This window comes from Vulpes vulpes, chromosome X (genome assembly GCF_048418805.1).
Source record: "Vulpes vulpes isolate BD-2025 chromosome X, VulVul3, whole genome shotgun sequence".
NCBI classification, from domain to species: domain Eukaryota; kingdom Metazoa; phylum Chordata; class Mammalia; order Carnivora; family Canidae; genus Vulpes; species Vulpes vulpes.
In genome coordinates, this window is record NC_132796.1 from 77,927,037 (window position 1) to 77,950,369 (window position 23,333).

At 43.1% G+C, this 23,333-nt stretch overlaps 1 protein-coding gene across 1 annotated transcript; it reads left to right on the forward strand.

Annotated features, from left to right (window-relative positions):
- The first annotated feature begins 592 nt into the window (after window positions 1-592).
- Window positions 593-22,546, forward strand: PRPS1 (phosphoribosyl pyrophosphate synthetase 1). Its single transcript, XM_026014882.2, has 7 exons — window positions 593-981; window positions 12,107-12,290; window positions 13,447-13,545; window positions 14,638-14,762; window positions 17,691-17,864; window positions 20,363-20,522; window positions 21,423-22,546. The coding sequence occupies exons 1-7, from the start codon at window positions 860-862 to the stop codon at window positions 21,513-21,515; spliced, it is 957 nt and encodes a 318-aa protein (XP_025870667.1). The 5' UTR covers window positions 593-859; the 3' UTR covers window positions 21,516-22,546.
- The last annotated feature ends 787 nt before the right edge of the window (window positions 22,547-23,333 follow it).

Here is a 23,333-nt window from a genome sequence, read left to right on the forward strand (position 1 = left end):
TGCCAAGGTATTTTGGAAAACCCACACTCCTCCTCTTGTTTGAACACACTTGGCCCCATCATCCGAAACAAAATACAACTTTCTCTTGTCATGTCTCTGGATGATTGAGGTGGTGTGCTCTAGGTCACTTTCCCCTTGGGATTTGTCTTCCAGGGAAAGGTGATACTACACTGTTGCAAGGGCAAAGATGCTGTTTGGAGGCACCTGTGCCACAGGTGTCTCTCTGTAATGTAAACGTACTTCAAATCAGCCCTGCTCTTATAAAGAGATAAAAATCACATTCAGAAACATGCAAACTGCTATTCAGAAATACCCCCTTCATTCTGAGAAACTGGCTGCCATCCTGATAAACGGATTTTCTTAAAAGGAACTGTAAACCAGAGCCAGACTGACTTTCTGGTGGTGGAAGAAAAAAAAAAAGCGTGTCCGATTTGCCGCTTGCGGGAACGATCTGGTACCACGGGTCACCAACATGCTTCCACCCACTATGAAGCGCGGTTCGCGTTGGCGCTCACCAGCCAGCGCTCTCCCGTGGCCTAGCTACGGAGGGCGGGGCCACGGCTTAGCCTCGCCCCTTTCATGGCCTCCAGCCAATACATAAGCCATCTGGAGGCCAGCCAAGCTACGGCAAGAACCCGCCCCTCGCGCCCGCTTAGCTAATCAGGGCGGCGGGGTGTGGACTTCCCCGCTGACCACGCCTTCCCAGCGCTGGGTAACTTAGAGCCGCACGCCAGGCGGGAATGTAAGATGGCGGAGTAGCCACGCGAAGCGGTTAGCACTGAGTCTCTTGGCCGACTTCAGGTCCCGTCTCAGCAGCAGCCGTGATCGCTGAGCAGAGTGCCTAGGGTAGGCAGCCAAGATGCCGAATATTAAGATCTTCAGCGGCAGCTCCCACCAGGACTTATCCCAGAAAATTGCTGACCGCCTGGGCCTGGAGCTAGGCAAGGTGGTGACTAAGAAATTCAGCAATCAAGAGACCTGGTAAGGGCCAAGTTGGAACCCCGACCGGCCTCACCTGCCGGGGCGGCGGGGGCAGTGCTTGCACGACCAGGGGTAGGGGGATGGGGCCGCCGCGTGAGTTCTGAGGGACCGGGACCGGGGCGGGGGAAGGGGCAGCTTTTTTGGCTAGCGTGCCCCGCGGCTTGTTTCCGTTATTTTACCTCTCGCGGGAGGGTCACGTTCATTCTCACCGTGCGGTGGGGTGGAGTCAAAATGGAGCATGAGGCGAAGCTGCTGGGTTTGAGGGCAAGAGCTGGAGGACCCAAGGCGGGGATAGCGGCTGCCTAGAGCAACGGAAAGGGAAAGACGCTTAGCTTCAGCCAAGGGGACACGTGGCTTTGTCGCTTCACTGTTGAGCCATCCAGACGGGACTGGGTTCACTTTAACTCTTGGACCAGCTTGCTTGGGAAAACCTTACAGCGTACTGAACCCTTGAACTCTCCTGGTGTTTCTCTTTGAGACTAAGGAGCTTTTCAATTCGAAATGGTGTCGGTCGGGTTTCGTAGTGAGGAAAACTGACATTATGTACTTGAGGGCGCCAAAATTATTACTAAGGACTTCCCTCGCATTGGCAGGCGATTGGATTTTCACATCTTCAGAATCACATCTTTAGAAGTGGAGCCATGCTGAAGTTAAATGCAGTTGCTCGGATAAACTGATGCATTAGCTCAGCATCCTGATTGCCAGCATCATGCCGGCTTGAGCCATCCAGAATATTTTAGGGAACCTTAGTTCTAGAATCCTTGACCTTCCCCAGTGTAGCGAAACGCAGAAACCTATTTTTCAGGAGCAAAGTCTATCCTGAACTTGTCCACTTCTCTAACCCCTTGTGGGAATTTAGGAATCAGCTTTTTTTTTTTTTTTCTTAAATCCCTGAGTGTTAAGATAATGGTGGAAAGAACGGAGTGAAAGACCGGAATTGCAGTGCATTGCAGCTAGAATTTTTTTCATTGCCTTGCTAATTAAACTTGCTCCCTCCCCCCACTTCCAACTTCCTCCTGCACCTTGGGGGCCATATTAAAGATAAACTTACTTACCTGATCCTGCCACCTGAATGTAGAATTTTCTGGTTCTGATAGGCATACTTCGTGTTTCCTTGCCCTGATGATCAAATCAGAACAGTGCCCACAATCTCACAGATGGCAGTCATCTGTTAAGGGGAAAGTTTACACCAAACCTAGTGACCAGTTAAATTAGTTAACGTTACTTTCAATATATTTTCCTAGATGCCTTTGTTTCCTTCTTTTTTCCCTATTTAAACTTATTACTGAAGTGTAACTACCCTATCCTTCCTAGACCTGCTGATAAAAGCATTCATCTGTAGTGGACAGCTCCCATCTGGGTACTTGACTGTTGTGCCGCTGGTTGTGATACAAATGATAGTGCAACGCTGACAAGGTCTGTAACCAGGCAGTAGCTTAGAAGAGGCTGGCCAAGCAGTTGTCTTTACCTGTGACCACACCGTTATGACGTCATAATAATAATAATAAGACAGTCCAGGACCAGACTTTGCAAGTGGCATTGTAGGTAGGGAACAAGAATGTTGTTCATTTAGGGAGGTTTTTTTGGCCCTTTTAGAGAACTGTGGTTACTATTATTTTTTAAAGATTTTATTTATTTTTTTGAGAGAGAGAGCACAAGCAGGGAGGGAGGGTAAGGGAGAAGCAGACTCCACCGCTGAACAGGGAGCCTGATGAGGGGCTCGATCCCAGGACCCCAAGATCATGACCTGAGCCGAAGGCAGATGGTTAATCGACTGAGCCACCCAGGACTGTAGTATTAAATCCTTTCCTTGCACTTCTAGGAAAAACACAAAGACCTTATTTTTCTTTCTGTTAACCCTTCACCCTGTGCCTCATACAACACCCTAGAACCTGAAGGTATATTGGGAGATGGGGAGGGTGAGAACAATTTACTGTTCTGACTGATCTGAATTCATCAGCAATCCCAATCTACGACAGAGATCAGGCTGGTTTCATTTTTAAACAGTCAGATAATAGCATGCTTGGAAATGCTAGTTAAGATTAAGCCCAACGTGGAAAATTGCTGACTGGTTTGGTTTCCCTGTTTCAGGCTTAATCATTAGCTTTTTGGTTCCTTACATGTTCTGAAATCTTCATTGAACATAATGGAATATGTTACCTATGGAACTCCCCCCCCCCCTCCATCTTCCCTGCCTTCACCTTTGGCTCTTTTGCACTGAAGAAATGGAAACTGCTGCCCTCTGTAACTCTTGGGCCCTAAAGGACATGGACAGAGCAGCTCAGTGGGTACTCTGGGTCATCAGGTGTAGAACTGCAGACCCCAGCCTCAAATGAGATAGTTTTGCTATCTGTACAATTTGGCAGAATCTCAGGGGTTGGTGCTCTCTTGAGCAGCGTGGCTTTTCTCTGCCAGTCAAGATCATCCATTACTGTCCAGTTATTTAGGAAACATACATACATATATACTGTAGGTGGATGTATCTCACACACACACACACAGAGACAGAGATAGATAAAAGGGATAAGAAGCTCATGCTGTGGAATCAGAGAACCTACCATTGAAATCTTTGCATTTCTTTGCCTCAGTAATCTCATCTGTAAAGTAATATCTATCCATGGAATTATTGTGAAGATGAAATGAGATAGGAGTAAGTTTTTAGAATGATGTCCCAGCACAATAAATGCAGTGAATGTTGGTAAGAGGTGGTGGTGATGGTATTGCAGAAAATGTGGAAAATACATAAGAGGACAAGGGGAAAAAAGACACCTCAAATAATCCTACCACCCACGATCAGCTGTTCACGATTTAATTTATTACCTTCAAGATGTTTGTGTTTATATACTTTTTCAAAAATGTAAGATGTTGGGTCGCCTGGGTGGCTCAGTTGGTTAAGCACATGACTTCAGCTCAGGTCATGATCTCAAGGTCCTGGGATCAAGCCCCACATGGGGCTCCCCCTCAGCAGGGAGTCTGCTTCTCCAGCATCCTCTCCCTCTGCCCTTAACTCCATTCCTGCTTCCTCTCAAATAAATAAGTAAAATCTTTTTTAAAAATGTAAGATGTTTGGGGCACCTGGGTGGCTCAATCAATTAAGTGTCCAACTCTTGGTTTTGGCTCAGGTCATGATCTCACAGTTGTGTGATCAAGCCCTGTGTCAGGCTCTGTGGAGTCTGCTTCAGATACTCTCAAATAAATAAAATCTTTTTTAAAATATAAAATGTTGATAACTTTCATCACTTAGCAATATATTTTGAATAATTTCTTAATATTTAGTTTACATGGTTTTAAATAGCTGCATACAGTCTTATCGTTTTACCATAATTGTAGATAACCAAGTAAGTCCCTGCTGGTAGATATTTCCCATTTTTGACTAATGCTTTTTTTTTTAAAAAACCTTTGAACATAATAAATCTTTGTCCGTTTCTGATTTCCTTAGGACAAATCCCTAGAAGGGGAATCACTAGGTTAAGGGGACCATTACACCATTTTTTTAGGCATTTGGTAACATGTTGGTAAATTGCTCTCTAGAAAAACTTGACCCAGTTTCTGTTCTCATCAGCAATAACAATACTAATAATAATTAATTAATGTATAGTGAGTGCCTAAGATGTGCTAGTTCCTATGCTAACTACTTTATCCACTAATCCCCCCAACACTGCTGAGAAGTTACTATCCTCATTTTATGGATGAAGGAACTAATATTCAGAGGTTAAATAATTTGCCCAACTCTGGGTATTACTGTTTAAATTTTTGCTGATACATTATCTCATCTGACTTTTAAGACTTCTTAATAGGGATGCCTGTGTGGCTCAGTCTATTAAGCACCTGCCTTCCGGCTCAGGTCATAATCCCAGGGTCCTGGGATGGAGTCCTGCGTCTGGCTCCCTCCTCAGTGGGAAGTATGCTTCTCCCTCCCTCTCTACCGTCCCCCCCACTTGTGCTCTCTGGCTCTCCATCAAATAAATGAAAATCTTTTAAAAAAAATACGACAAAACTTTTGAATATACTAAAGTTTTTAATTTTTTGATTCTCATCAATAGTGATAAGTACCTTTGTTTTATTTCATTACTCTGGATAGGCCAGGAGGGGAAAGACTAACTTTGGTTGCCTAGGATTTTCCTAAGAACCATATCCCCTGGTTAGTTAATCCCTTGCATTTTGCACATGCCAATGCCTCTATCTAAATTCTTGAAATTTTCTTAAGAATGCTACCTGCCTTCTAGATTTCACTTTATTTCTTTTTGTGTAGCCTTCCGTGCTAGATGGATGCACTCAGGCCTGATGCTAAAGAAGAAAGGTAAAGAAGAAGCTACTTTTCTCACTGGATAGACAGCCATTCTGGCCTTGCTAAAAGATTGGGAGAAAGATTGGCCCAGAGCCACTTGGAAAGCACGCCATTAGCTAGAGGGAGAGAACATGGAGTATTACTCTTTAAATTGCTAAACCAGGTTTTTCCACCTGATAGATTACATTAAGAGCAAACAGGTTTTAGGCATAGCCGTTCTACCACCAATCGCTGCCTAATTTATCATCTCTTTGACTTAGAGGCAACCATAAGAAAAAAATCAGATTTTATGAGGATTCCTTGAACTTTTTATTAACCAAGCTGAGTATAGTTTGCAGGCTTTTGGGGCTTTATGAAAGTCCATACACTATAACACTACTGGAGGGAAGGATTGATCTTCATTGGTGAGATCACAGTTATGCACAGTAAAACAAGGCAGTGTCCTAGTTTACTTGCACCACTTTATTTTGACTGATTGATTGATTTGAGAGTGAGAGCAGGCACACAGGAGTGTGTGAGTAGGGAGGTGGGCAGAGGGAGAGACTTCTTAAAGCAGACCCCCCCACTGAATATGGAGCAGGAATATGGAGCTCAGTTTCACAACCCATGAGATCATGACCTGAGCTGAAACCAAGAGTTGGACACTCAACTAAGTCACCTAGCTGCCCCTGCACCACTTTATTTTGAGTATAGTTTAATAAATAAAATTTTCAAGTTATTAGATACATGCCTGATCATAACACTTTCTATGCTTGAGGGTAAGATTTACACCTGAATTTTGCTTTGGGAAGTGACTGAACTGCTGGTTGACTTATCATCAGGTGATAAAATAACACAAAAATGTTACTAGTGATTGTGCTGGGTGCTGAGCTGGTGCTCTTGTAAAAAATTATTTTTCAAACTTCCTATGATATTAGAATATTTTTAAGAGTCATTTCTACTAAAGTATTGTATTTAGCAAATGATCCCTGATGTTCAGTTGGCTGTGATAATTTATTTATATTTTTTTTTTTAAATATTTTATGTATTTATTTGAGAGAGAAAGAGCAAGCAGGAGCAGGGGGATAGACAGAGGGAGAGAGAAAGGGAGAAACAGACTCTCAATGTTGAACAGGAGTCTGATGAGAGGCTTGATTCCAGACAGACCTGAGCTGAAGCAAATGCTTAACTGACTGAGCCACCCAGGCACCCCATAATTTAATTTTATAATACTTTATCTGCTTTCAAGAAAGGATTTGAAGTGTGTTTCATGCTAGTCACACATACAAAACGTTCATTTAATAGATGCATCAGAAGCCTTTTAGAACAAAGGACTATCATAATCGCGCCAAGAATTTGGCATAAAGTGATTACTGAAGTTCAGTGTTAATTGAACTGTATCCCTTGGCTTCCTGGCAGCCAAAGGGAAAAAGGCATATGCAGTGGATTATGTAGTTTCTGTTTCTATTTTCATAAAATTCTTTAGATCCCTCCGGGCACAAAATTCTAGGAATTTTATGAGTGGGATCCTTAAATAATGATATCTAGTAACATAAGGAACAATGTAAGCAATTTTGTGGGTATTTTTTTTAAGATTTATTTATTTATTCCAGAGAGATAGATAGATAGAGAGAGAGAGAGAGAGAGAGAGAGAGGGGGAGTGTGAGAGGGGGGGACGGGTGGCAGAGGGAAAGGGAATCCCAAGCAGACTCCCTGATGAGTGTGGAACCCAACATGGGGCTTGATCCCAGGACCCTGGAGCTGAAGTCAAGAGTCAGATTTAGCCAACTTAACCACCCAGGTGCCTCTTGTGGGTATTTTTTATATTGACTCTGCTAGTTGTGGCATTTGTAAAGAGAGATAAGCCATCATGGTCTAAGCATGTTGCTTTCTGGTCTTACTTGAAAGTAAGAAAGCTTTGAAATAGAGAATAAGCCCTTCTCTTAATGTCATCTTGGATCAGTTGTTAAACTGCTGTTCCCTAGCTCCTAATCAGACATCCTGGTTCTGGTTGAGTGAATGTCTGGACCACAGATATTATATTCTGTTTTCTTGACTGAAATCAGAGCCATAGGCCTCCCATCTCAGATGTAGAGGATACTGTTGACTTTATTGGAAGTCAGTGTGCCTGACTTTGGTTCTGCCCCTGGGAAATGGAGCTCTTAATCAAGGAAATGATGAGATATGGGGCTCACCCCATACCTCTGGGAGGGTTTAAAATTTTCCTAAGTTTTGAAGTCACTCTCAGGTATTTGAAGTACCTGGTCAACACTGGAACTGTGCACCGTAAAACATAGAAGGGGCCCTTACAACTTGAATTTCTCAAAGGGTGGGCAACGTGAGTAGAGGAGATCTGAGAAGTCCCTTTAAACACCACCACCTCTTAACTTTGGCCTTCCACGATGAGCAACTTGCAGAACACGGCCTCCTCCAAGAGGTGTTACTTAGCCTTGTCCACTTGTGTTTTATGTATTTTATTTATCCCAGCATTTCCAAAAATATGATAGTTTTAACACAAGCGACATGAAAATGGAGATAGGTTTTTCCTCTTACTTAAACTTTCTTGACAATAGACTGTGAATCTTATGCTTACGGCACATTTTAGTTCAGTTACTCGGAAATGGTAGTCACATTGCAAGTGCTTGATAACCACACAAGTCCAGTGACTCCCAGATTGGGCAGTGCCATTCTAGAACCTACTTTTCAGAAAGCAAGGAAGTTACCCTCCCAGAAAACCCTCCCTAGCTTTCCCCCACCCACCCCTGCCCGGCTTGGCTTGTCCATTTGAATTTTGAAGAATGTCTTCAGAAAGCAGTTTCAGCATCAGCATAGTTAACGGCATAGTTGACGTTGCCAACAGAGTCCTGTTCCTTTTTAAGGCTGATCTTGGTGATTAATACATGTCTGTTCCGCCAAACCAGGATGCACAAAATTGCCATATTGTTCATTAGGCTGCCTTCATATCACAATTCCAGGATCCTGCCACAAATTTCTTCGTAGCTATCCCATTCTGGTGGGCCCAACAGGTTGTAGTTGTACCCAAAGCGAAATCTCTGCCAGCAGAGTATCTGTGAAAAGGGTATGAGCGGATTTAAGCAAAATCTTTTAGACAAACATGTTAGACTCACTCACCTCCAGTGCGAAGTGAATTACTCTAACTCACAGAAGTGGATCACAGTGAATGATAGAAGCCAGCCTTTTCAGTCTTCTCAATAGCACGCCTGCAGGTTTCCATTCTGACTTGAGTGGATCTCAAGAGGCATCCTAATCCTGAGGTGGTATGAATTCCTTCACCCTTTGTGTCACAGCAGCTCTAGCTAGCTGGGGCTACAGGAGAGCAGGCCAGACCTGGCCCATGCTCTCAGGGAGCTTGCATTCTAAGAGAAGAGACACATGGGTAAAAAGTAAGGTGATAACAAGTTATGAGAAGTGTTGGGAGGATAGTAACTGGGGAGGGTCACTTTATTATGGAACATTTCAAACAAAAGTAGAATAGTACCATTAGTATCAGTGTACCCATCACCCACCTAGTTCAGCAGTTAATTTTGTTTCATCTATTAATTCCCCCTTCCACACACACCCATGATTATTTTGAGACAAACCTAGATAAATTATATCATATCATCCATATATATTTCAGTAACCACGATACCATTTTCTTGTCTAAAAAAAATTAACAGCAGTCTCTCAATATAAAATATCCAGCCAGTGTTCAAATTTGCCTGTCTCATAAATGTGCTGGGTTTTTTTTTTTTTCAGTTTGCTTGAATTGGCATGCAAATGAGGCCCATACACTGCAGTTGATTGGATTTTTTAAAGATTTTTTTATTTATTCATTTGAGAGCGAGAGTGTGTGTGTGTGAGCTAGAGCAGGAGCAGAAGGGGGAGCGGGAGGGGAGCAAGAGAAGCAGACTCCCCACTGAGCAGGAAGCCCAACATAGGACTTGATCCCAGGACTCTAGGATCACGGCCTGAGCTGAAGGCAGACACTCCACCACTGAGCCATCCAAGTGCGCTGATTTTTTTTTTAAGTCACTTTTAATCTTTTGGTCCTCAGGGAAGTCATTTGTTTAATTAAGATAGTCTGAGGAGACATTTTGACTAAAAACCTGAGAAATAAATGAGCTCATCAGAGGAAGAGCATTCCAGGTAGTGGGAAGTGCAAGGCAATGACATGAGCGGGGACAGATTCAGGGAAAGAAGAGGAAGACTGTGTGACCGATGCATAGTAAGCTAGGGAGAAAATATTTGGAGATGAGCTATTTCTCAAGTCAAAAGCAACCCAGAGTTTTCCACATTCCCTCACTGTATCACATAGTTTCTGAGAGCATAATATAAATGAACTAGGCTCTTTGACTTAATACAGAAATGCTGTTGTTTCTAGTCAGCGCTTTTATGACCTCTACTTTCATGGAGGGCTGCAGTAACAGTTTACCCAAGTATACACAAAGTCTAGTAACGCCCCGTTCATTTAAAATCAAATCTCGAGACAATTGTAGATTCACCTGGAATTTTACGAAACGATACTGAGAAATCCTGTGTATGCATTTCCCAGTTTTTCCCGAAGCTCCCAGCCAGAGTTCTTCCAAACTATATTTTTCTTGTAAAACTGGAGTGTAATGCAAGAGGCAGGATATGGAACTTGATGCAGTCAAGATACAAAACCATCCTGTCACCACAAGGCTCCTTCCTGTTGTAACCACACCTGCACCACTTCTCCCTCTGTGTAGTTTTCTCATGCTGCCTTTGTCTGGTTCAGGTGTCTCGTGAATACTGGCCTTGTAAAAACGTAAAATGCCTTGGAAAAGTATTCCCCCCTCAATCTGTATTCTGGAAAAGAGGGGGCACAATTCATGTTCATTCTTCAAATGTTAGAGGTCTCCAGCAAAGCTGTTTGGGTCCGTCTTCTTAGAGGCTTATCAGCTTTTTTCAATTTTTTTTTCAAATTTATTTATTTCAGTAATCTACACCCAACTTGGGGCTCAAGCCCACGACCCTGAGATCAAGAACTGCTCACACTCCTCCAACTGAGCCAGCCAGGTGCCCTAAGACTTACCAATGTTTAAATTCCCATTTCCCCAAGAGCCAATGTAGGCCTTGCATTTCATTGGTTTTTCTCTCTTGTTTTCCTGTTTTTGGTTTCACTGACTTCTGCTCTTAGGGTTATTTTCTTCCTTCTGCTCACTTTGGGTTTATTTTGCACTTTTTCTACTTTATCAATCGAGGAACTGTGATTATTGATCTTGATTACTGAGAAGATAATGCACTTTTAACCTAAGGGATCCCTAGTACAGAATACCACTTTAATTCAGTGCCCGAAGGTTTATCTCCAGATATCCCAAACTAATGTCTTTTCCTCTTTGTTCTGGCTACCAGGAATCTCAGCTTCTCTGTTCTCCTGGGTTTCTGGCTTGATTTTTACCATTTGCTCTTCATTTTTTTTTTTTTTTGCTTTACTATATAAACTAACCCCATTATTTTAAAAATTAAGTAACAGTTAATTGGAACTTGGATTGGAAAGGAATAAATGTTAATTAACTCCTGTATCAGCTTTTTCTGGTAATGGAATTACCTCTTGTTCAAGTTTTTCTCTTGATCAGTGGGAGTTACCAATTATTCTGACCTACTCCTGATGAATACGCACTATGTACTGTACACACACACACCCACAAATACCCCCACCTCACCTATGGGATTAATTGGGGAAATGGTGTTGCTTTGAGGTATCACAGAGGTTATGATTTTTAATCATAAGTTATTCTTGGTAAGGATCCAAGCATGGATATTAAAATTTTCATTTTATGGTAAAGTATAGCCCTACTCCATAATTAAATTCCTGTGGAATATTTTTTTAAACAAGACTTACTAATTCGATAGAATATAGTTAGCATAAAATGGAGGACCACATCTGTTTTATTCTCCATGTGTCTCTGGCACTTAGAAGTGACTGACATACGAACATTGACTATTTGTTGAGTGAAGTGCCGATATGGTAGATGTGATACTGGCTTCCGTAGAAGGCATCATTACAGAACAGTAGTGATTCATTCCTTACGTGATCCTTCTGCTTTTGTTAAATGTGGATTTTGACAGTCCCAGATTCTGTATCAAATTTGCATTCACATATTCTATTCCTATATGAAATGAGATATAGGCAGCTCACTGAAATTATGTCCAATTACTTGTAAGTACTTTAGCCAATCTTCTTCATGCCATATCACATGTAAAAGTAGATAATATTGACATGCCTGGGTGGCTCAGTGGTTGAGCTTCTACCTTTGGCTCAGGGCATGATCCCCGGGATCCTGGGATCGAGTCCTGCATCAGGCTCACTGCAGAAAGCCTGGTTCTCCGTCTGCCTATGCCTCTGTCTCTCTCTGTGTTGCTCATGAATGAATGAATAAAATCTTTAAAAAAGAAAAAGTAGGGATCCCTGGGTGGCGCAGCGGTTTGGCGCCTGCCTTTGGCCCAGGGCGCAATCCTGGAGACCCGGGATCGAATCCCACGTCGGGCTCCTGGTGCATGGAGCCTGCTCCTCCCTCTGCCTGTGTCTCTGCTTCTCTCTCTCTCTGTATGACTATCATAAATAAATAAATAAATAATTAAAAAAAAGAAAAAGAAAAAGTAGGTAATATTTGAATTAAGGCAGTAAAACTGCTTCTGGTACTGGGGCTTCTCCAGGGGATCACCCAAAGTCTGAAGGGATCAGTGTCCACATGACCCCCACTGTGCTATAATTCATGAGCAGCATAGTAGTAGGGAAGCTATACTTTCTAGACCTCACTGTCTGTAGAAGTGTAGTATAGTGCCTTAAAATCTCTTATTTGTTTTTTTGCTTTCCTTCCTTTCTTGTTGTAGTGTGGAGATTGGAGAAAGCGTACGTGGAGAGGATGTCTACATTGTTCAGAGTGGTTGTGGCGAAATCAATGACAATCTAATGGAGCTTTTGATCATGATTAATGCCTGTAAGATTGCTTCAGCCAGCCGGGTTACTGCAGTCATCCCATGCTTCCCTTATGCCCGGCAGGATAAGAAGGATAAGGTGAGAGCAGAATCTCCTTTTTAAAAAAACTTAAAAAATCAGGAGAAGCACTTGCTCAAAGTCACACACACACACACACACACACACACACACACACACATCCTTAATCCTCAGACGCATATTTAGAGGGTATTATTTTTTTTTATTGCATTCTCATAGGTATTACCTAGTGTTCAAAAACAATCGCTATGTGGTTGGTTTATATAAACCAACACATTGGTAGTTTGTATTTGTTCCAGTCATATGTATGTGACTTTCATTTAGCTCACTGTGACTTTTTAATTGTGACAGTAAGACTAAACACCAGCTACCGTGGAAAAGATTTTTTAAGCTATGGTAGATCTCCTGGGACCCTCTTGGGGTTCCAGCTATGACCTCTTCTATAAAACTTAAAGTTGGTTACATGAATGCTTGATCTCATTATACACATACACATCTCACCTCATTCATGTGGTATATTAGAGGTTAAGGTATATACATAAAACTTTGCCAGGACTATTATAATAATCAGTGCCCAAAGTTTCCTTACAATGTCTGGGAGAAGGCCAGATATTTTTATTCTGAGAGACTGTAGTGCTCCTACAGAGTATAAAGAGCATGGGCTTTGCTATTTTATATTGCAGCCAGCATATTTACCTGTTATTTAAGGAAGCTGAAGTTGCTGGAAGGTTGACCTCCAGATGAGTGGATGAGTGGTACTAATTTACAAAATAAACTATAATTTCTATTCTATGCTAGAGCTTTAAATTTTGACCTGTTACATGTCATACAGGTTTGAGTATGTATGTGTTAAAAGAGATTTTTAAAATTCTTGTGAAAAAGATTTTTTTAAGTCTACCTAGTTTAAAAATTGATCATTGGAACACTTGATAGGCTGAAAATGTTTACATTAAGTTAAGAAAACAAAAGGTGGGAAGGTAGTTTTCTTTTCTGAAAAACATCCTGATTTGAAAAAGTGATATTGCACTTAATATTTGTGCTAGATTGTGATTTACTCGTAAAGCCAATGGCCATGGCACCTTGTATGAATTTCCTTGTAGTGCGGTACCTTAAACATAGTAAGTGCACAATAAAGAAATGCTTCTTGACCAAATGGATTGTGTCTCAAAATGGCTTTTTGGTTTTGTTGTTCTTTTCTCCCTCCCCCCCCATTTAGAGCCGGGCTCCAATCTCAGCCAAGCTTGTGGCAAATATGCTCTCTGTGGCAGGCGCGGATCATATTATCACCATGGACCTGCATGCTTCTCAGATTCAGGTATCTGGAAGCTAAATATTTGACATTGGAAAGGGACGGGGGAGGAATAATAATGATAATGCTAGAGACTGCAGAGAAGCAAACACATGCCCAAATACAGCTCAAAGTAACTAGACATTGACATCACTGTAAGCATCCTTACCTGAAGCATTGTTCCTGGTCCTAGTTGCTTTGGGGTAGTTGGATAAGGGAGGTAGTCTGGAATTCTGAGAAGAGCAGAGGCTTTGGTTTCAAACTGAGGTTGAATCCTGGCTCTGACACTTGGCAGCTTTATAACCTTGGGCAAGTTATTTAACTTCTTTGAACACATGCCGCATTGTTAACTGTGAGTATGAAATTGATGGTAGAATGCATGGCCCAGGATGGGTATTTAGTAAATAGGAACTGTTAACGGTCATCATCAAATTGAGAACCACAGCTATCAGCATACTTCCTAGCATAAACATAGAATAAAGGGAGCAGAATACTACCTTATATTTTGTACTGCTTAAAGGGACTTTCAGATCACCATTGGAGGCTTGCAGCAATCCAGTGAGGTACATGGGGTAGGTGATTCTACGCATTCTGTAGAAGAGAAACAGATCTGTTGAGAAGCACCACTAATCTTATAGCACCTAGTATTGGAACACAGATCTCCTGAATTCTCTTTACTCTGTGTGGCCATTTATAATAGATATATTACACTAAGCTTGTGTATCAAAGCATCTCTAACTGGGTTAGCAGTTAGCTGTTGCTCCCTAACAAGCCAGCCCAACATTTGGTGGCATAAGGCAGTAAGTATGACCTCACAAGTCTGCATGTTGGGCCGTTCTGGTATGGGCTGAATGGGCCGATCTTTCCAAGGGCTCACTCTCACGTTCCTATGAACAGCCGTGGGTTAGCTGAGGGCAGGCTGCTTCCCTGTCGGCTGGCCTCTTGTGCAGCCCAGGCCTGAGGAGCCCATTCTAGTCTGCTACACTGGGCATGACTTCTAATCTGTTGGAATGCTAACAGGAAGGTATTTTTTGGGCAAGTTAGTAACCTCTTTGTATCAGTCATTTGTAAATGGAAGTGCAGAAAACAAAGCAAAAGTGACTCAGCTTCTTTCTTCAGGGCTTTTTTGATATCCCAGTGGACAATTTGTATGCAGAGCCAGCTGTCCTGAAGTGGATAAGGGAGAACATCTCTGAGTGGAGGAACTGTACTATTGTCTCACCTGATGCTGGTGGAGCTAAGAGGTATGGCCAGAATGCTTATTATTCTCAAAGTACTACGGAAATCTCTCAGACAGTTACATCAGAAAGTAATATTTTTCTAGCTAGTGACAGTTATTTTAAGTATGATTGACCCTTGAACAACATGAGGGTTAGGGGTATCGACCCCCGCCACCTATGTGGTCAAAAATCCACATTAACTTTTGACCACCCCAAAACTTAACTACTGGGGGCCAACTCTTAACTGGAAATATTCCCAGTAACATAAGCAGTCAGTTACCTATCCTGTATTTTATGTGTTTTACATACCATATTACAAGAAAGCAGGTTGGGGAAAAGAAAATGTCACTGAGAAGATACATTTACAGTACTGTACTTCAAGAAAAATCTGCTCATAAAGTGGACCTGCACAGTCCAAACCCATGTTTTTCAAGGGTCTGCTGTACTTCAGAATGGGTATGGCTAGAACATGAGCCAGATGTAGTTTTATTAACCCTCTTTTACTGGCCTGCATCACCGCCTGAAAGACAGGACAGCACTAAGTGGGGTGGAGGGCTTAAATAGTTACAGTATCATAGAGCTTGACTGAAACCTGTGAGTAGCCTGGCACCACAGAGCTAGCCACACTGTACAACTCTCAGGAATGGTGGGAAATTTGGATTTCTAATTAATGGCACCCACTTTCCAACCATGTGCTGCTATTAGTGGATGAGTAGGCTTTTAGACTCGTGATGCTCGTTGGTTAGACCATCTTCATTCTAGCATTAAGATATTAAGCAGGAAAAAAAATAAAAAAAAAAATATTAAGCAGGGAAGGAAAATAAAGTGGAGGGACTTTATTTTAAACCAAGACCATAACATTTTATAAACAAGCTAATGGCCAAGGATGGCCAATGTCAGTGCTCTGCAGCTCACGTGGCGCACACTAAGAGCTCTCAATTTCCTTAGAGTATCCCTTGTTAGTAATGCATTCAAAAGGATGACATACGTTCTTGTTGCAGAAATAGAATGAAGAAGGTACAAAATACAGATGACTAGGAAAAGCTCATTCAGATCTTTCTAAAGGCCTTTCAAATTTTCAGTGACTGTTTCTCAGTAGCCTCATTATTTCAGTAACTTTAACAGAACTGTTAAGCTGAGAATTTGGAGTTCATTATCCAGCTAGACAGGGCTTTTGTGAGTCTCACGTAATCGCTAGTCATCATCCGTGAAGCAACAGAGCCCAAAAACCATCCCCCTAATGGTAGTGGTCAGACTCAACTTGTTGGGCATTACTTTCCCACCTTGCCACAAGACTTAGGGGAATAGTCGTGTTTGAAATAATCCAGCAGGATTTCCTCCCCAAAGTTGGGTACAGGAAAACTGCCTTCAGTAGACAACATATTGCTGCCTTACTATTTTGTCTTTGTGTGAATAATTTTCTTGTCGTGGTGGAGTATTTTCAGAGTGAGTGGCTATCACTTGCATCTTGGCAGGGTTTTTGGCATAGGTGGAGATCCTGTGTGATGGTGACATGCACAGAATTCTCCTCACAGGAGCATAGGGAGTAACTTGGCCCATACCTGCTTTGTCTGTATTAAGGTTGTTGGCCATTGAGTCTGGATGATCTGGGATGCTTGAGCTCATTTGATTATGCATTCGTCTTGGATAACTAAATGTTCCAAGCAGATTGGTTATTCTTGATGCCCACTGCCCTCACAGTAGTAATGGAGAGCACAGGGTGTGGTTCATTTAGGTCAGGGTACATATGCTGTCCAGGTTGTGGTTCAGATCTTATGTTTTCTATGACATGGTCATGGGTTCTCCTCTGCTCAGCACAGACTCCATTGTGTGACCATAGTCGCAGCAGAAACCAGACATAATGCTCTGGTTGGGTCAGTGCTGCATTAAAAAGCAAGACCCAGGGGTGCCTGGGTGGCTCAGTTGGTTAAGCACCTGCCTCCAGCTCAAGTCATGATCTCAGGGTCCTTGAATGGAGGAGGATTGAGCCTCTCAATGTGCTCCCTGCTCAGCGGGGATGTCTGCTTATCCCTCTCCCTTTGCCCCTGCCCCTACTCATGTGTGTGCACCCTCTCTCAAATAAATAACCCTTAAAAAAGAAAAAACCCAGAACATAGGCTTCACTTATGGTGAGGATGGCACAGTGAAGCATGGGCCGACATGTCACTGGGACAGCACGCTGTCATTCACACCTAGTCAATTTCTGTTTGAGTGAATTATATGGTACTTTGTCATCAGAGCTCCATCGTCTGTCTCACCTTCTAGTTTGGTTCATATTGTTTTGTAATAGAAAAATAAGACTGATGCTTTGATTTGGAGATGACTTAGGGCTGTATAGCATGATGTCCAGTTTTCTCAGCTAATTAGTATGACTTTCTTTGTAGCACTCCTAAAAGAAACTTCCAGGCTTGGTGTCCAGGTACAGTTGACAATAACAGTTGGTGGATCACTGAGGGGAGTATGGTGAGAGCATAGGCACTGGACCAGGCTGGCTCCTCTCCGGCCAGGTTCACATTCACTTCTCGCAACATCTGCATGCCAAATTGGGACAATCTGTACACTCCCAGCCTTCATTAATAAAGCTTTTTCTCTTTCCCCTTCTGCTGCCAATCTATTAAATGAACGTGCCTGAGCATCATCCTGCTTCTGGGACTGGTGAGGCATCTGGCTCTCCCCTCACTGTAAACCAGAATTAATTATAATCCACGTCTGACTAATACGCTTAGAAACTGCTCTCAGGATATGGAGGCATTCGTCTATAAAACCCACTTGGTGCGGTTTGCCTTTGAGAAGTCAATCAATTAGAGCTGTTTTTTTCCAGCCCTGGGAACGGTTTGGTTTCAAGGAGTATTCTCCCCTGGAAAAGGAGCCCATTGTTTAGTCCCAGGCTTTCGTCTTTAGGAGCCCCACAGCCATGGGCACAGATGTAACTGCGACCACCCTGTTTTGCAGAGTGACCTCCATCGCAGACCGGTTGAACGTGGACTTTGCTCTGATTCACAAAGAACGGAAGAAGGCCAACGAAGTAGACCGCATGGTGCTGGTGGGAGACGTGAAGGATCGAGTGGCCATCCTGGTGGACGACATGGCTGATACCTGTGGCACAATCTGCCATGCGGCCGACAAGTGAGTGTGGAAAGGTGGGGTGGGTGGTTAGAAGGGAAAAGCTAGCCACTGTCTCCATTCCCTAAGCCTGCTGATTGCTCCTCAGAAGTGAACCGATGGGGATGGTAACTACCTTTGGGAGTTAGTACCGTAGACTTGAATTGCAGTATGCATAAATTGATGAATATTTTACTTTGACCCCCCAGATTTCCTTAGTTTTATTGTGCTAAACTGTATAAAGATTTTATTTATTTATTTGTGAGAGACACAGAGAGAGAGAGAGGCAGAGACATAGGCAGAGGGAGAAGCAGGCTCCTTTCAAGGAGCCTGATGTAGGACTTGATCCCAGGACCCCAGGATCACAGCCTGAGCCAAAGGCAGACGCTCAACCACTGAGCCACCCAGGTACCCTGATAGTTTTTAAAAACAAATTAAAGTTGGGCACCTGGGTGGCTCAGTCATTTAAGTGTCTGCCTTGGCTCAGATCATGATCCCAGGGTCCTGGGATCGAGTCCTACATTGAGCTCCCTGCTCAGCAGAGAGTCTGCTTCTCCCTTTACCCCTCTCCCTGCTCGTGTTCTCTCTCAAACACCCTCAAATAAATAAATAAAATCTTAAAAAAAAAACAAAGTAGAAATTTATGGGCCTGAAAAGATAGGAATTGGCCCTTAATGCAGATTTGAATTGTGTGAGTCCACTTACATACATTTTTTTTTATTAATCTAGTGAGGAACTGTAAGTATATTTTCTCTTCCTTATGGTTTTCTTAATAGCAGTATCTTTCTTCTAGCTTACTGTAGATTTTTTTTTTTAAATTTTTATTTACTTATGATAGTCACAGAGAGAGAGAGAGAGGCAGAGACACAGGCAGAGGGAGAAGCAGGCTCCATGCACCGGGAACCCGACGTGGGATTCGATCCCGGGTCTCCAGGATCGCGCCCTGGGCCAAAGGCAGGCGCCAAACCGCTGCGCCACTCAGGGATCCCTAGCTTACTGTATTATAAAAATACAGCATATACTATAACACACAAAGTATATGTCCATGGACCATTTATGTTATCAGTAAGGCTTCTGGCCAACAGGAGGCTATCAGTAGTTAAGTTTTGGGGGAGTCAAAAGTTATGCTCAGATTTTTCAGCTGTGTGTGGGGTGTGGTAAGTGCCTCTAACCCCCTGTGTTGTTGCAGGGTCCACTGTATTCTTCTATTTATATTTCACCTAAGCCATAAGCCCTGGCCTTACCTCTTGATTGTCCATTTTAGCTGCTACCACCTTTGTTCATATTATTTCTCATCCCTTGCCTGCACAGTTCTAAACTTCCTTCACTCTGTTCTCTCTGCTGCTAGTCACCAATCTCTTACCTCCCTAGTCCATCTCTCTCTCATTGCCTCCCCACTTGCTCATCTGTCCAAAACTAAGGCTAGAGCCCATCACTCCTCTCCTTGAAAACCTTAACTGGCTCCCTATTGCTTATAATCCACACCACTGTGGAGAGCCTTGTTTCTCATCATTTTTCCTTAACCTCAGGGTGTCTGTGCCATGCACGGGGCCTGGCAGATAATAGAGGCTAAGAAAATATTTATGTGCTGAGCGATTTCTGACTGGGATCCTGGAGTATACATTTATAAAATTCATCTCATCCTTGTATGATTAAGGTAATGCGAATTGCTATAATAGATCAACTCCCTGAATGTCAGTTGATTAACATGATAGTTTCTTATTCATGGCTTAGGTATCCCTCTTTTGGTTTTGTGGTGGTAGTGCATCTTTAACATAAAGCTTCCAATATTACTTTGGAAGACATTTCCAGTTTGGCCAGCCAGAAAGGAAAAAAAAGCATGGGGAATCACCCATGGAAGATTCTTCTAAGCCCAGCCAGTGGTATACATTACATCTGCCCACATTCTGAGAGGTAGAATTAAGTCACATGGCCACTCCTAACTTTGCAAGAGAGGCTGGGAAATGTAGTCCAGCTGTGTGCCTGGGGAGGCGGGGTGGAATGTGATGGATTTTGTTGAGCATAGTAGTCTTTGCCAGTCTTTTACAATGCTAATCGAACTTAGGTAAGTTCTCAGTCCCATTTCTCTTTGCTGTGAACTAAATTGTGTCCTCCCCTAAAGTTCATACATTGAAGTCCTAACCCTCCGGTATGATATTTGGAGATAGGGCTTTGTGGGGAGGTAACTAGGGTTAGATGAGATCATGAGGTGGGGACCCTCATCGTGGGAATAGTGCCTTTGTAAGAAGAGATACCTAAGAGCTGGGTCCCCCCACATATGTACATACAGAAGTCATGTGAGCACACAGTGCGATGGCAGCTGCCAACAAGCCAAGAGAAGAGGCCTCAGGATGATAGCTACCTTGTCACCACCTTGATCTCTGGGTTCCCAGCCTCCAGAAGTGAGAGATAAAGCTCTTGTTTTTAAGGCACTCAGGCTGACTAATGTACTTCTCCCCGCTAACTCAGGTCCTCTAGTGATAAGTGAGAATAATGCAGAGCAACTCTGCTTTTTTCTCTAGACTTCTCTCAGCTGGAGCCACCAGAGTTTATGCTATCTTGACTCATGGAATCTTTTCTGGCCCCGCCATCTCTCGCATTAACAATGCATGCTTTGAAGCAGTCGTAGTCACCAATACCATACCTCAGGAGGATAAGATGAAGCATTGCTCCAAAATACAGGTAAGGATGAGATTCTTGCAAAATAGGACTCTGCTACGTATTTAAGGAGGTGGTTGTCTATGTCGAATTAGGTGTCTGGATGCTGAAGATTTCCTCCTTTGCTCTTAAGGGTCCATCATCAGGAACTGTGACCCAAGAATTAAAAAAATACTATCACGTGTAAAAATTCAGATTGCTAGGCAAACCTCTGGAGGACAGAGCATTAGGACTCCACATTTCAGCAGACTCTCTCAGTGATTGTGCCACACACTCAAATTTGCAAGTCCATGCTTTACAGTGTGTGTCACTCTTAACTGTTGGCCCCTGTAGACACAGGGAAACCTTTAAAGTGGTGGTACACACCTTAGAATGTCACATGCTCTAGAAACAGCTGAAGTTAATTACCTAGGGTTCCTGTTAAAATCCATATTCCTCTGCTCCATCTGGGACTGACAAAACCAAGAGGTCCTGGGACCACTCCTTTAATTCCCCCAAGTAATTAGACACTAAAGTTCAAGGTGTTATTGCACTAAAAGGACAAGGCATCACTTAATTAAAAATGTGTTTGGTAATCCCTTAGCTTTCTGAGATTAATATGTGGAATTGGAGCATTTTTAAAGGATTTTTTACCCCCATCTTAAGTATTCTTTTTTATTTCACTGCTGAGAATGCATATGTGTCAGCTCACCGCTATCTTGGTGAGTCTGAGTCAAAAGTTTCCCTCCCTTAGCACTTGGATCATTTTTTAAGTGGTCATGTTAAAAATAATCTGCGGACTATAGCTGGGTGCACGACTCACGAGGGGGTGCAGCCCCAGGGCAGCAGTTTTAAGGGGAAGGCCCCTCGTTGAGCTGCTCATCAACAATGGGTCCATCATCTGTCTGTGTGCTGCTAACCTGATGCCCTTCTTGGCTCTTATAGGTGATCGATATCTCCATGATCCTGGCAGAAGCCATCAGGAGAACTCACAATGGGGAATCAGTTTCCTACCTGTTCAGCCATGTCCCTTTATAATAGAGTAACTGCTGAGGCTTTTTACAAATAAAGTGAACCCCACCCCTTTGTTTTCCCCCTTGGTATTTGAGGACAGATTCAGCAGAAGGCCCGGCTTGCTCTGGTGAAGCTTTCTACACCCCTCATCAGGGTATATTAGTATTTCTCCTAAATTTAGAGAAAGATTGAGATTAACTGCTGAGATTTCCCCGCCTGCACCTGCCTTGTCTCATTCTGGCTTGATGCTGTGAGGCTTGAGGCTTTAACTACTGCTGAGCCCACAGCAAGATTTCAGGCTTTGGAAGGTGTTGTATAGGGGTGTTTGGATGTTCCCCTGGGGAGGGGAGAGCACAGACTACTTTGCATGTGAATACTTCAGGGTTTCCTTGGTTCAGAACTACTGACAACAAAGCCCCGCCCTTTTCCCCCTTTCCCCCCAACCTATGACAAGTTCTCAAAAGCCTGCAAAATGACCGCAAGAACCCTAGGCAGCCCCAGCTCAGCTGCTCAGTCCTGTAAATCTGGAGCCAGTGGGCAACTTACAGCGTGAGCAGATCTCTGGAGTGGGGGTGGGGTGGGGGTGGGGGGTGCCTGGGGGTAGGCAGCACACAGGGCAGTGAATGCTTCTTGTGGGAAAAAGCCTAATCCTTCATCCCCTCCAGCTTGGGGACTGTGTTGCCTGGATTTTCCTTTGTACCTGTTCTTTCCATTTGGCTTGACCTTCAGCCGTCTTGCCCTTCCCCTGGTCACATGTCCTCTGGGGCACAAATGTTCCTCGTACCACAGTCTTCTGGAAAGCAAACTCAGCTTCCTGCTCCGTAATCTCTCACATTGACACGAGATTATTTTTTGCCATAGCATAATCTTCCTTAGCCCACTACCGCTGTGGTTATAGGTTTTAGGTGGGGTTGTAGTGCCTTTTGATTAATTTAAATATTTCATCTTTCTGCCATCTATTTGGCCTCTCCAATGACCCGAGATTTCTGTTAAAAAGACTGATGTTACTGTCTCTTGTAGAGGAAACTAATAAAGTGTCTGTGTGTGATTGTGAAGTCTGCATCATATCTGTACTGGTCTTCCTGCTTAAAGGTTTGGTCTGGGTGTCCTGCTGCCCAGTGATAGCTCTTCTGTGTTTCCAAACTGTTGCTGCATTGAGAGAAGACCTTGGCAGCAGTTCTATTCAATTGTAAGATCTTAAGATGTTGGGTTTACCGAGAACTAGGTATGGTGTGACTCTGCACATTGTACCTGAGTTACAGTGCATATAAGGCCTGCTGGATCTCTGGTCCTCATCCTTGGGGCTAGAAATTCAGTGCTTTCTTAGAGGAAGAGCATAGTTTCTATAATTAATCCATTTGGAACCAATTTCGCCAAATGCAAAATTTCCCTCCATCAGTAGATGATACACGTGTGGCATTTAATTTCAGGCCTTCTAGTTTAAAACCGGGGAAGATAAATGTGTACAGTTGAAGAATGAATTATAATGCATTCCAAAATGTTAGGTGAGTTTTCTGTTGCCTTATCAAATAAGGGCATTCATTTGCTTCTGGAGAAAGCCACATGCTTCTAGAGCTTGGTGCAGAGTGCTCCTTTATCTTCAAAGCCTAGTTCTGCTTTTATCTGCTTCCGGTTGTGCTTTCTGTTGAATATTGGGATATCAACTTTACAATCAGTCTTTTGAAAAAGTGATTCCAAAAGGACTGAGGTGAGCTCTGAAGTCTGTGCTCCCGACATGCCAGCCCTCTTTCACCTCATCAAGCCTTTGCTCTGGGAGCCCCTGATACAGAGCATCAGTTCCCTAACCTACCGATCCTACAATTTCTCAAAATATTAGATCAA

Excerpts from the sequence above, each read along its gene's own strand:
- PRPS1 (XM_026014882.2), top strand. The coding sequence starts at position 860 with ATGCCGAATATTAAGATCTTCAGCGGCAGCTCCCACCAGGACTTATCC. Across the intron at positions 14,763-17,690 it reads GATGCTGGTGGAGCTAAGAG|AGTGACCTCCATCGCAGACC; the intron begins GTATGGCCAGAA and ends CCTGTTTTGCAG. Across the intron at positions 17,865-20,362 it reads ATCTGCCATGCGGCCGACAA|ACTTCTCTCAGCTGGAGCCA; the intron begins GTGAGTGTGGAA and ends TTTTTTCTCTAG.